We start from the raw sequence: 13,723 nt of genomic DNA on the forward strand, positions 1-13,723 counted from the left end.
ATACATGTCAGGTAAAAATTCAGTAGCTGTAAATGTAGACAAGTTGTAGTAGAAAGGTCCCTATTACTTCCCAAAACATAAATTCCTAGTGCCTCAAGCACATTTATTGCTGCTCTTGTACACTTGTTTGATTAAGTGTCCAGATCTGTTCTCTAACAGACCTGCTCTTCTGGGTGAGGAGAGGAAATCCACTGGCCTTTCTGGATTTTTGAGGTGGAGCACCTGTTTCCTGTGTTTGCAGGAAATTAATTGACCACACTTAACATGCCTGACGCACAGGGGCTAATGAAGCACTCTACAATACAGGATCTTATTGTGGCCAAATTTTTTCAGGAGAAGATTCCTGGGATAGGGAACTTCTATGAAATATAATAGGAATTGCACCATTACTATGAAATTCTAGAAGATATCAGTGTCACGTAAGTCTGCAGGTTAGTTCCAAAATCCTATGCACAGGATATAATTTTTACTTTGAAAAAGATCACAGAAGTTCGCTGCTGTTCTTACTTCCATTTGGACTCTTGCTTAATCCAGTCCTAAATCTGAGGACCACAAAATTATTTGAACCTTATTTCCGGTCCATATTCCTAGCTCCTGCTAAGCACAACTCTGGCAACCATGGGTCTCGGGCTGAGATTCAGGAATTGCAATATGCAGAACTGCAAGGTTCATAAACTTGAGTAATCAGGAGGTTCTGTTACAACAGACAGACTGTGAATAAACCCAAAGAAAACAGGAATTGCAGCTTCATGAGTTGTGGTGCTGTATCCTGACTTAGCTTTGAGGGATTGATATGATCCAATTATTGCTGTTGCAGCTTGACAGTGCCAAATGGGACAGCTTATTATTCTTCCCAAAAGATGTGATACACAAAGTACTTTGAACTTGATTTTCAGCCAATTGGTTGGAATTTGTTTTGACTTTCTTTTTAAAATTAGTTTTTAGAGCTCAATTTTAGAATTTGTGAATAATGGACAAATAAGAGAAAAACTTAAGTCTGTAATGATTCATCATTACACTGCATAAAACTAGGTATGTGTTTAGCATTTTTTTCAGAACAGAAATTCTTCAGCACTGTAAATTTTGTACACCATGCTGTCTGCATGCTCATTAAGCTGTGTTTTATAATCAGAAGAGTACAAGACTGACCTAGGAACTTAGGACTCTTTATATTCAAAAAAATTAGATATTAAAAAATCCAGTGGTGGTCTGATTTCCAAGTAAGAAACAGCTGTACAGTGAAAGTTACTGTTGTTCTTACTGTGTTAGTCTGTGAAACCACAACATGTGTACTTAAGTGAAAAAAGTACCAGCACAGTCACTTCTTCATAGAGGGAATACCGCAGACCTTACATGGCACAGATGAGAATGGTACAGCCTCCTTAGAACTATTTGATTGAGGAAACAGTTATGTGATAATTTGGATCTCTTTGCAAATGAGACTGGAACTCAGTTCCTCCACAGCATTCAAAGAAGAAAAACTATCAAGCACACCAATCACATCAGCTCCTTGTCTTTCTGTTATAAATTTGTCTAAACATCTAAGAAAGCAATTTGCGTGCCAACACCAGGAAGACATAGCTTATACCGAATGAGTTTGAGTCTCTTGCAAAAAACAGTGGTCATATCCAAGTGACAGTGTATATGTATATTTTTTCCAAGGATACTCTACACACAGAACCAGAGTTGGCTCTTGGAAAGAAGCTTTAAGCAAACATTTGGACAGAAGTTCAGCAGAGGTATGGAATGTTTTTCTAAACTAATTAGACTGTAATTCACCTGCAAATGTTAACCTTAGGAGCACAAACTGATGACATAACCTCAGAAAGTATAGCTGCTTTTTCAATAATTCATTACAAAAACAAAGCACCAGCCAGATAACATTCTCTCAGAATGTTTTTGTAACTTATTATATTCTTGGTGACAAAAAAAAAAATTAGTAATTTTTGCCTTAAAGACAAAAATTAATCTAATTATTTGCACAATCAAGGGGGAGTAGTCTATTGCATGTAGAAATTAAATTATGTTCTTGTAAATAATGTGTAAGAACATCAGTCAGGATTCTTTTTTTTCACTGAGAGGTTTGGTGTTAGACTGAGAGAAGGGAAGTACTCAAATCCTTATGAATCTATCAAACATGGTGAAAGGGTGAGCTAGGATTTTTTCATGTTACAGAGTCCTAAAACTTCAAGGAATTAACAGCAGTCTATTAAACAATCTCATTTGAAATTATAGGGGAGCGAAAAGGAAGTAGCAAGCAAAAGATAGGTTGAAAACAGCATATTATCACAAAGGTGATTTTGTTTTGATAAGGTCAGTGATATTGTTTTCTCCAGAGGCCATACTGCTCAGAAAAATCACATTCAGAAATGCAGAAAGAACAGACAAGTTCTACATGATTTTTCACCAGTAAGCAGTGTTAGCAAAAAGTCTCTAAAATGTGTAGCCCTTCACCATGCCCACCCTTTTGGTATGATCGGGTCAGAGTTTATCCTTGGGAGAGGAAAGCTGCATTTGCTTAGTCCACACTGCTTACTGGAAACATCAGCCAATTCCAAATACTGCAGTAGGGTAAGAAGCAGAATCACAAAATGTTCTATTCTTTTTGTTGTCTTTTTTTTTTTTTTTTTTTTTTTTTTAAGAACACCCCTTTGGGAACTGACTGAAACTTTTCTTAGAAGATACTGGTGCTGAACATCTGTACTTTGACAAGCAGTGTTTAAAAGCTGTTTCTCATTACACTTTTGTCTCTGCAGTATATAGTTAGAGCTTTGTAAATTGTCACTTTCGTATAAGGTATCTGACAGTCATGTTCCTAAACACATTTCATCTGCACATCCCAGTTATAGAGTCTGGGACAAGGTTCATGGTAAAACATTTGTGCCAGCTGTTGTACAATATTTGCTTACATCAGTGAGCACAGCAAAGATAACATTGTAATCTGCCCGACCACTTCATCCTCTGAAAGTGACCAATGACACTTATTAATTAAAATGGCTCCCCAGAAGTTAGACTGCTAAATTTGCACTCCAATCTCCAACAGATGTTGGCTTAAATCATATCTGATTTGGTCAGTGAGGTGGTGCTCTTAACGATATTATCCTGCAAGGAGATATCTCCTGAAAGGAGATGCCAACACAACAAAACTCACTCAAGCTGAAGGAAAATGTGGGAAAATTGTGTGAATCTTTCAGCATGGTAATTACCTCGATCTCGTGTGATATCTGAACTCTGCAGAAGAGATGTTAAGAAAGCTGTGGAGTACCAGAATGAATGCCGAGTAACATTGTTCCCACAAGTTTCGGCTATGCTCCTCTTAAGGTTACTGTTTCAGACCCCCACAAACTCTGGAAGTCATTTGAAAACTTACCTCGCAACAGTGCAAGGGATTCTGCCGTGCAGGTAAGAGCTGGAGGTTTTGGGCAGAGGGAGAATTCTCTCTCCAGGTTCCACTGACCAATGCTGAGTTAATCTACCAAGTTGCAACAGCCCTATTCCCCTTTCAAAGTCTCAGCAACACATGGAAGAGCAGCAGAATCAGAGTTAGGGTTCTCTAAAAGTTATATTTAGCTGTGCAAACCCACTTTGATGTGTATTATTAATGTAATGCTATACATTTGCATATTATATTTGCAGGTGGTCAGTTAGGAAGAGGTTTCTTTCCCAATGAAATACAAGATTCTGTACTTTAAAAACCCCATGTGTGTTTCTTTATTAGGGACACTGAGAGTTGTTTGGTTTTTTTTTAAGATAAGGGATAGGTGATTAGCTAGTCTTACCTCATATCATACAGCTTGAAGGAAAATTGATTCCATTAAATTCACACCTAGCATCTACTAAATTAGTAATCAGTAATTAGAATTACTTCATCCCATGATCAAATTTTACATCTTCTCTGTCATTTGAAAAAGAAAAAAAATTAGCTTTTTGATACATTTCTTATAGGTCTGTTTATGCTAGTAACACTAAGTAGGGGTACCTATAAATTCCAAAGCATTTGCTTTTCTGGTTGCTCATATATTTGCTCATACATTTCTATTTAAGCTAGAATTTTTTGATTCTGAATGTTGCCAGTCTGAGAAATTCCTAAATGCTACTGAGAAGAATTCAGTAGTTTTCAATGATGAAAGCTGGGGGAAATAGAATGTGTAAATATGGTACATCTTTGCATAAGGGGGAAATATGTAGGGGAAATATGTATCAATGTGTATCAATGAGAATCCAGTCTGAAAGTAATCCTATGGGCTATCTAAGAAATTCGGTTTTGTTTTGGCCATGTTAGGAGAATTTAGAAGACATATTTACAAACACATCCTGGATTTATTACACAGTCAGGCTAAACATTCTATTGGCACTGCTTGTATAGACATATATACAGCAAATAGAAATTTCCACTGACTTTGAGGGGCTTTCAGTGCCTAAGAAAGCTGCATACAATTCACATAGGGCTTGGAAAAGATATCAATCTTCAGAACAGTCAAAAACTTCCATGGCCCTCATGTGTTAATGCTCATCTGCAGTCCTTCTGCTGGCATTTAAAAGAGATTGCAAATTAAAATTCAGTAAGCCTCTACATATAAATAACAAAAATTAGTCCATGGTCCTGTGAGGTTTCAGCAGCATCTCTGTTCTATTTGTTGCAGCAGAAAAAGGCCTAAATTACTAGATTAAGAATGTAGGAAAGCACTATATTCAACTGTGAGGTTTGCAAGAATGTAAAATAGTCTCTAGTATGTAAATTTATACCAGTCTAGTATGTAAATTTCTACCAGTGTAATTTCATTTATTTACCCTGAAAACACAAAATAAATATTTCCCCGATCTATTAACAAACAGCTCATAATTTTACCAAAAATTTGCAGGAAATATCTGAAAATGTACTAATCCTTCTCAGCTGGCTCCATTCTAACTTCCTGTAGTGGAAATACTGACAGCTGTTTACTTTCAAAAGCTCAATACATTGCTTCTGGCTGCTGTACCGCACCTGATCTTACTCTGGGAGAGTTAGCATTTCTGCTGCTCTCCTTTACCAGCTTTAAAAACTACTGTTGAAGGAAGTAAGGACATAACTAGCATGCCCATTCTGCTTGGGTATTTATTGTCAAGGGATATTCTAGCTGGCTACAGGACCGAGGCAGATGGAAAGATATGAAACATGCAGCAGCAACACCGTTGTTTCATATGACTTTTTCAGGGTCCTCTATTCCAAAAACTCATATAACTTATAACCTGGTAGAAATAGCATGTGCAATAAATCTAAGATAGCTTACTGGTCCATTGACTGCAACATCAGCAGATACCCAGTCATCAGTATTTTGCCTATATTTCCTGAGAGCACTACAAAAGGACTGTAAGTGATTACAGCAAATCTTTTCCTTGCACTAGAGGTCATTTCAGGATATGCTTACTTTAATACCATTTGACTTGTGCCAAGTTCTTGGTTAGTAAATGCTTTTTATGTTTAGGCTGCAAAAAAGCTTCTGAGGTAGTTTTTCTACAAGTAACCACAACGGTGGCACTCTAAACTTTTAAAATTTTTCTTTTCTATTAAGTGGAGGCCCTGTAAGATCTGCTGAATCTGCAAGACCTGAAAAATACAGGATATGTGTGTCTGACTTCAGTGCCTGCACTTAAATAACCCACATTGTCTAGCTATTGTTAAACTGAACACAGCAAGATAATGATCTCACTGCCCATGCAAATCTACCTCATAAAAGCCAAGTGGGTAACAAAGGGAAAAAGTATACCTATAGAAATTCTACAGAAAGGACCCTTCAAAAGTTGTCCTGCATTTGAACAGCAGAGTATTTTTTTGGCTCTGTCAGCACCAACTTCCAGACAGCTGATCCAAGATTGGAAGGGGGTGGGGGGAAGTTGGAACATGCTTAACTTAAAAAACAGAACTAGAAACCACATGTCCAATATAAACAAGTTCCAGGTTTCTGGTCTTGGACATGCCATAAGCATGTTCAGCCAGACAATAACACAATGGAACAGTTGTTTTAAATGGTTAAAGGTGCCTTCTTTTCAGATGGAATCCAATTGTGAGTTTGTTTCATATGGAATTCCAGTTTAGCAAAAGGTTTGTTTATGCTAAACTTCTGTGACATACACTTTCCAGTGTCTTGCAGAGAAATGCTACTGCAGAAAAGTCTTCTGCAGATCATTCTGAACACTCTTGTCCATAGGACTGTGATTAATTTCTAATACAAACACAGCAATCAATTGCAACTGTCCATTCATTAAAAACCTTGTTTGCCACTTTATTCTCAACTATTTGTAAGACCTAGGTCTTGCCACTGAGAAGGAAAGTGCTACTACCTGTGTCTAGGGTGAGGAAAACAACTGGAGGGTCATCCATCTTCACTACTTCCAATAGTGATAGGTTTCATTACACTGGACCTAAGTCCCACTTCCATGCTAAAAGAAAAATGGTTTGTGGAAAGAGAAGTCTATGATGTTTCTGATTTTTCATTAGACATATCATTGCAACAATGATAGGTACAGCTTTACTTTAAATGCTTTTTAGCTACAATATCTAAATTCTGTTGTTACCAGAAACTTCATTTCTGTGTCTTCTGCACCATTAATATCTCCACAAAGACTGGGGAGAAAGAGGGGGGAAAGGAAATAAAGGGAACCTTTTGACAGACAAACCTGTATAACCATCAGGAGAGGTAGTTCCCCCTAACAGCTCATATTAATCAAGTGTGTGGTAAATACAGATGTCATTCAGCTGGATTCTCCATGCAACTAATTTAGCCCCAACTCTTTTGCAGCTGAATTAACTGAATCTTATTATTCAGTCTTGAAGCAGTCATGTAAAAGGACTGACTATGAATAGTCTTGACATCAGCTCCTTTTGAAACATGTTTTAAAATTTGCTTACTCTTTAAGAAGCTTATGTCCTGTGTTTATTTCAAAGACTTTTACATTAAGAAACTTATAGCATATACAATTTTTTTGTTCTCTTCAATGAACACAGATTGTTTGATCTAGGTTTAAAATCAATGCTTTTAAATAAGAACTTTAGTCTTGAGAATTGCATTGTAGGGTGAGGACTCAGGCAGGACTTTGAGGGAAGTTGTTCTACGTTTTCTACTGACTTTTTTTTACATGATGAAATTTTCTTAGTGGAAGTAAGAAAAGACTTGCAGAGCTCTTTCAGAGGAAACACAAACAACGCTTTGAAAATCTGTATTGTTTTAAAAAATACAGGCTTATTAATAGAGTTAAGATTATCAGTTTTAGAAAAAAAGTAGCAGGTTGCTGAAGTTCTTAACACTGAGAAAGAAGGCTTACGCCTTAGGCTGGAAAGACAACTGTTTTGTGAGGCTGGTATTTGAATCTGTCCAGAAGTCACCATTTGGGCCCATCTCAGAAAAAAACCCTATAGAAAAAGTTTTGATGCACTCAGCAAAGTAAGGAGGTGGAAGGCACTTAATGGACACAACAACCTAGAGGCACCTTGCAGCTTTTGGATAATCTGGGTGTATGCTAATGAGACTGAAGGAAGCATACAGAGCCTACGAGTTGTTTCTAACTTTTAACACAAGAAATCAAACCCAAGAGGCCCAACATGCAGAGGGATAAATTCAATTAGTCTGTCCTTTTGCCTTTGGGAAATTTGTGTTGGGGAAAGGCCTTTTCAATTTCCTTTGGCATCCTGTTCAGAGGGAGTGCAGCTCCTGGTAAGTCCCAGTATGCAGAGCAGCCAAACTGGCAGCTCAGGAGGAAGGATTGAAGCACCAGCATCACTCATTTCATCCTGCTGTAGACAAGAGCTGTCTGCAGTCCTGCTTTGCACTGCTCTTGAGTGGCACAGAAGGCCCTAGATTGAGTTTCTTCTCTTCTAATCTTTTCCTGCAAAGCCTTGGGTCTTTACCAACACTGCCCACCTGCTACACACATACACATATACACCTTCAAGAGACACTGTGCGCCTAGAGACAAGTTAAAAGAAACCTCAGCCAGGTCTAGTCCACGGGTTTTTATTTAACTAGCTATGTTTCTGGTAACTGGCAGATGCTAAAACAAAAGATAGAATTTATTTTTATGATAGAAAAACTTGCTTCTTACATTGGTTAATTAGTTTCTACACACAATGGATAGCATCTTGATTCAGAACTTAAGGGAAGCTGCGCTTTACTGTTTTGTTTTGAATAAACATAGTGTGAGCAAATCAGATTTACTAGAACTGAAAGTGAAATCCAAACCCCTATTTAAAATGGGTAATTTGTACTTTACATAAAGGCCTCTTTACCAGCCTGAACACAGACCATAGACTACTCCTGTTTGTCCAGCCTAATTGTTATGCTCTTGTCATACTTGTCACAGTGAGGTCTGATTGCTTTATTCTCAGATTGTTTTCAAATATCAATTACTAAGATTCCAGACTAGTGCCCAGTTCTTCTTAGCTTCTGCTAATTTGTGCAGACTCATTTAATTCTGATGACTGACTGAAAAGCTGTTTCTGTGTTATGATGTGCTGCTTAGTGCTTAGAACTAGTAAGTTTAGAAGGAAAGTTCAAAAAAGTTAAATGAAGGTTTATTTTGTGCTTTCTGCTTCCTGATGGTGATGGTGTGCTAATGGAGATGGCTAAAAGCTTGAGTGGTCACAATGATTTGGTGGGGAGCTGCAATACATAGGATACTTGTGATTTCTGCTCAAAATCCCATTGTTTTTTCTCTATGTGTAAATATGTAATATAATGCAATAAGCTGGGACTCTCTACAGCCTCTCAGAACACAGTGGTCCTGGACAAGGCTCTGCAAGATGGTAGCCTGTAGATTGCTCTTAGGCTTTGTACTGTCTCCCTCCTACCACTGGTGCATCAAGATACTAACTGGTTTCCAGTAACTCCAGAAAATGTCCAGACCTGTGTGTTGAAAATCTGCTTAGATGAAGGGGAATTCTGTCATGTGAATTATTTATCTGCTTTTTTGTAAGTCCTTCGTGTTTAGGAATTTTCTCAGTGGAGAGGATTTTTAAAATCCACGCATCGGTGACACCTTTTTTATCAGTGGGGTCAGTATAGCTTAGGACAAATTGGGGTGCTGCCTCTGTGGACCCCAACAAAGCTTCTGAGATCCATGGGAGCCTCAGTGAAAAAGTATTTGGACTTGACAACTACCCACTGACACTAAATATAACCTTCTGGTAAACATTAAAATTTCAAGGGCTTTGTGGCTGATGATCATGTTCAACTCCAGGACATTCAGTGAGAGACTAGAGTGGAAAACATAAACATGGAAAGAAACACAGGGGGATGGGAACTTTTGAAAGCTGGTGGAGAGAACAGAGAAGATTTTGGTTAAAAAGTTTTCTTGCCTGGTTCAAGAGTTTTCAGTGTAATAAAGGTGAAGTATTCATAAGGCTGAAACAGGTTAACCAGTAATGTACCAAAAAAGCACACAAGAAACTGTGAATTGCTCCAGCACATTTTGTCCTAATAGGAGTACTAAAAAACACTGTACACTGAGTAAAGAACAAAATTGAGATGCTCTTGGCGTTTCCATCTTGGTTCTTCTGATTTAAATAGGAGAATTAGCATCCTCTGCACTATGGTTTTTACTTCATGTATTTAAGCTCTGATATCTGGCTATAATTATCAGAAGGATTTCACACAGAGCACCAAGCAGCTGGAAAATAGTACCAGCTCTCCGTCCCTATCAATGTGGGCTAGATTTGATGCAATAGTACCTGGAAGGCTCTGTATCTCTTTGACATAAGCTCAAGGATCTGGTCTATCCTTCCCTGAACCATGAAGAGCAAAGCCTTTACTTTCTCACCAAAGTAGCAGACAAGGACAAGCAAGTTTCTAAAGCAGATCATAAACTGCTCAAGTATCTCTTGCATGATCATCAGCTACCTTCTAGCCTGCAGTGCTGTCCTCAGCCTTCAGGTCACCCCTAAATACCAGCTCATCTAGTCTTACAGCACATGGAAGAAGTTCTGCTCCATAGCAGAAATTTTGACCATTCTTAGCAAACATGGTTGGGACTTACTTGGATAGCTGTTTAAAAGCAGCTTCCATGTGTACCTGGGGCACTTTCACTACTGCTCTGTGAGGTGGATAGCCATCACCCTATCTATCTGACAGCTGGGCAGACTGATGTGTTACTTAACTAGTTCAGGATGACTAGAAAGCAGAGAAGACCCAAAGCCCTCTCTCTAAAGCAGTAAAACACCATTACATGTTTTGTAAGAACAAACATTTACCAGTCCTGATCATTTTTTCTGTTAGCTTAACTCTTATTGTCTTACAAACTTTTTTCAAGGCTGTCACGATTTCTTTTAAAGATAGAAAAAAATTCAAACACCTTAGAAAATATTCTACAAGGACAGTAAGAGGCATTTAAGCCTGTTTAAAACTCAATCCAAACAGAGACAAACCTGTTGCCAGTGAGGAGGGAAACTTGGCAGCTTTGCTTAAAGCTTCCCACACAGACACTGGAGACGAAAGAAAACAAAGAAGCTGTAGTCCCTGAGGGTCCTGCCACTCCCTGGGCAAAAACAGTCCCTTCCCTGCTTTTCCTTTAGCTCTCAGACACACACACGTGCTCTCTTAGTGCCATTAACTACAGCAATAACCAACTGAGCCCCACAGTCCTGGAAAAAATACAGGAAATGAAGAGTTAAAAAAAAAAAAAAGGGAAAAGAAAAAAAAAAAAAAAAAGAGAACTTGGAGTCGAGCCAGCGTCCCCGAATGACTCCGCTCTGCCGGCAGCCTGGAGCGACACTCCCCGCCGGCCCTGCCCTCCCTCCTCTCCCCGCAGGGCGGGCATGCCAAGCCTTCCTCTCTTTATCAGGGGCTGGAGTTCCCCTTCTTGGTCTCTGGTTGGTTTGGAAACCCATAAACGTTGCTAAATTTATCCTTCGCTTTCAGGACAATGGCAAATGCCAGCAATAAGAATGCAAAAGAGCTGAAAATTAATGGAGACAATTCCCTGCAAGCCAAGTGGAAACACCTTTTCTGTATAACTCCCAAGGCGGTAAAAAGCAGTTACACAGTGCAAATCAGGACAGGCTGCCTGGGGTGCCAGGAACACACTGTTCCTTTGGCTGTGTGCCACAGGGAATTGTCCATCCATATGCTCAAATTTGATGGGGCTTTCTCCTCTCCCACAGAGAGTAAAGCATACTGTCAAATTAGACTGGCTCTTACTTTATCTCAGGAAGGCAACAGGAAAAGCTGAAGGCACACTGAAAGTAAGGCCAGCATGGGTGAGGCTGACACCTCAGAGCTAAAACTGCTCAGGAGTTATGTCATGTTTAATTCTGAGGATCTCTTTCTTACTGCCCTTTTTAAGAGAACTGACCATACATCTTAGTAAACTAATTTGCCATCTGAAATTACTCAATGGAACATCTTGCACAAGTCTGCTCTAGTCAGTGTGGTGCCTCGACACATGTGCTATGATTGGTGCCTTCAGCAGAGACTGGTCTCCTCAATTTTTGCTGTCCCCTTTCTGACTGGAAGCCATCCTGTCTCCCAGCACCAGGCAGAGGCGTGAGGTGTGGCAAGTCATGGGGCCTATTTCAAGATGGCCCTCCTAATACTTTCAGTGCAACTTTCTCAAAGCTTGCAAGATTTCCACTTTTTCTGTTGGGTGTGTCTCATAAATTACAGTAGCAACAAAAAAGTGCTCAGCCTTCACCAAGAAGTAAGCACTGAACACTGATGAGTACAAGTCACTGGTTGCATTCAAATGTTTTTTTCTTTTTAATTTGGTTCTACCCAGATGCCAAAAGTGTTTTAGACACTGCCCATATCCCCCTCTCTCCTCACTTATGGTGTCTCCTTGTGACTCGTGTTCAGCCTCTCATCTACCTTCTGCTTACTCTAGCTTGCACAAAGTGTCTGCTAAAGAAAGAAACAGATACACAGCCATGTAGGTGCCTCTAGAACATTTAATTTTAAAATATCAAGAGTATCGATACTTGCATGGGAAGTGATAAGCTGGTATAAAGAGAGGGACTGGAGCACAGAGTAGGAAAAATGGGGAGGTAAGAAATACTAGAAAGGGAAGTAGAAGACACACAGAACAAGAAGGCCAGCAGCTAAAAATTACAGCTTGGTACAATCCACACAGATGACCCGCATGCCGTTCCCTATGACATTAATAAAAAAGGGCAACATTAGCTTTGAATATATGCCCGGTAAGGGTTTATCACAGAGGGGTTTTTTTGTTGTTGTTTGGTTTTCCCAAGCTTGAGTTCCAGAGGTGAAACCATAACAGTGGCCAAATAAAAGTTTGTTTGGTTTTGTTTTTCATTTTAATTACCAAGCTGTAACAAATAAATCTCTGGCTGGATTGTAACTAACCTGTATGGGTCCTTAGATGAGCTTTAAGATGGGAAGATTTGCCATAAACTTTTTCACACCCCACATAGTGGCATTTGTGCTTTTTCTGGGGTGATCCAGGGTCAGTCCAGCTTCTTATGCGTTTGTTCTTTTGTCTGAGGCTTGGCTCACTTACTGCAGCCAAGCTAGTAGGTGTGGCTGCTCTTTCTCCTCCACTCTTACCAGCTGAAGACAGACTTTCTTCCCCAAACTCCTTAGGAGCAATAGAAATGTGTATTTGTTCTGTTATATCAAGCGTCTCTGTTTTTTCCGTCCTTAGAGCACATGAGTTTGGGACATGCTGGTTCAGATCTGCTAAAATGCTAGCTACCACAAGTAATGATGATCCATTGTCTTTCCCGGTTTCTCTGACTTCCCGTCTATCTTCTCCATTGGATGAAGGAAGTATTGCTGCATCAGGTTGGGGATCAGGCTCCCCTTTGGGACTATGGATAACAGCACGACTTGACATAGAAACAAGGCACTCTGCTGCAAAATGATCCACATATGCTGCTGTTGCCATTTTTCATAAGTTTAAAAAGAAATCCAAACAGGCGAAGACAAAAAAAGAAAAAACAAACCCAACACAAGCGCTCTTTCCCTTTTTAAAAAGATTACACAAGCAGACTTTTCCCTCCCTTATTTCTTAGGATCGGTTTGTAGGAGTACAGGCTGATATCGCAGCCATCAAACCCACACTTTGTTCGTGACGATCGCACCCAGCTTGTCACTAAATCGAAAAAGCGTTGGCGGTCCAGTGGAAGAGAAAAAGAACAGCAGATAGATCCTGTCGCTGGCAGCTTTTTGCTCGGAGTATGGATTAATGCCGTTTCCTCAGGAAGGCAATGAGCTGGCGATGCGGTCTCGCAGCCCTCCCATCGCGCTGTGACAGCGGCCCCGGCGCGCCCCGTTATCGCTGCCCGGAGCCGCCCGGACCCCGCGGGGCGTGGCCTTGGGGGAACATCTGGGCGTGACGTCAGCGCGGGGCCGCAGCTCGCGCCAGCAGGTGGGCGGCGCGCGCCGGAGGCAGCGCCCGCCGACGGGAGGAGGCGCACGATTGGCTGGCGGCGCGCGCGGCCGGCACCCTCCGCCCCGGCGCGGGCGCAGCCGCAGCGCGCAGGGCGGCGCGCGCGGACCCCTCCGCCGGCCCCGGGCGCGGCCGGGCAGCTCCCGGGCCTTTCGCCTCCTCCCCTGCCCGCTCTGACGGACGCGAGCGATTCGATAGCATCCGTTAGAGCTGCACTGCGAGGCACAATTTAACAGGCGCGGAACTTCACGAGATTAAAACGTTGTGAAGTTAGAACTGGTACAAGTGACAGCAGAGAGTGAGGCTGCACGGTTTGGTCCGCAGCCACACAGATGGAGCTCGGGCGTGG

General features: G+C 40.7%; 1 protein-coding gene across 1 annotated transcript in view; it reads right to left on the reverse strand.

The window, feature by feature from the left end:
- The window catches only part of KLF13 (KLF transcription factor 13), a 29,929-nt gene extending 16,530 nt beyond the window's left edge, over window positions 1-13,399 (reverse strand). The window contains exon 1 of the mRNA XM_053988561.1: window positions 12,330-13,399. Within this exon, the coding sequence (XP_053844536.1) occupies window positions 12,330-12,870 (541 nt within the window). The 5' untranslated portion in view covers window positions 12,871-13,399. The remainder of the gene's footprint in view (window positions 1-12,329) is intronic.
- Between the last annotated feature and the right edge of the window lie 324 nt (window positions 13,400-13,723).

This window comes from Vidua macroura, chromosome 12, assembly GCF_024509145.1.
Source record: "Vidua macroura isolate BioBank_ID:100142 chromosome 12, ASM2450914v1, whole genome shotgun sequence".
In the NCBI taxonomy this organism is placed as follows: domain Eukaryota; kingdom Metazoa; phylum Chordata; class Aves; order Passeriformes; family Viduidae; genus Vidua; species Vidua macroura.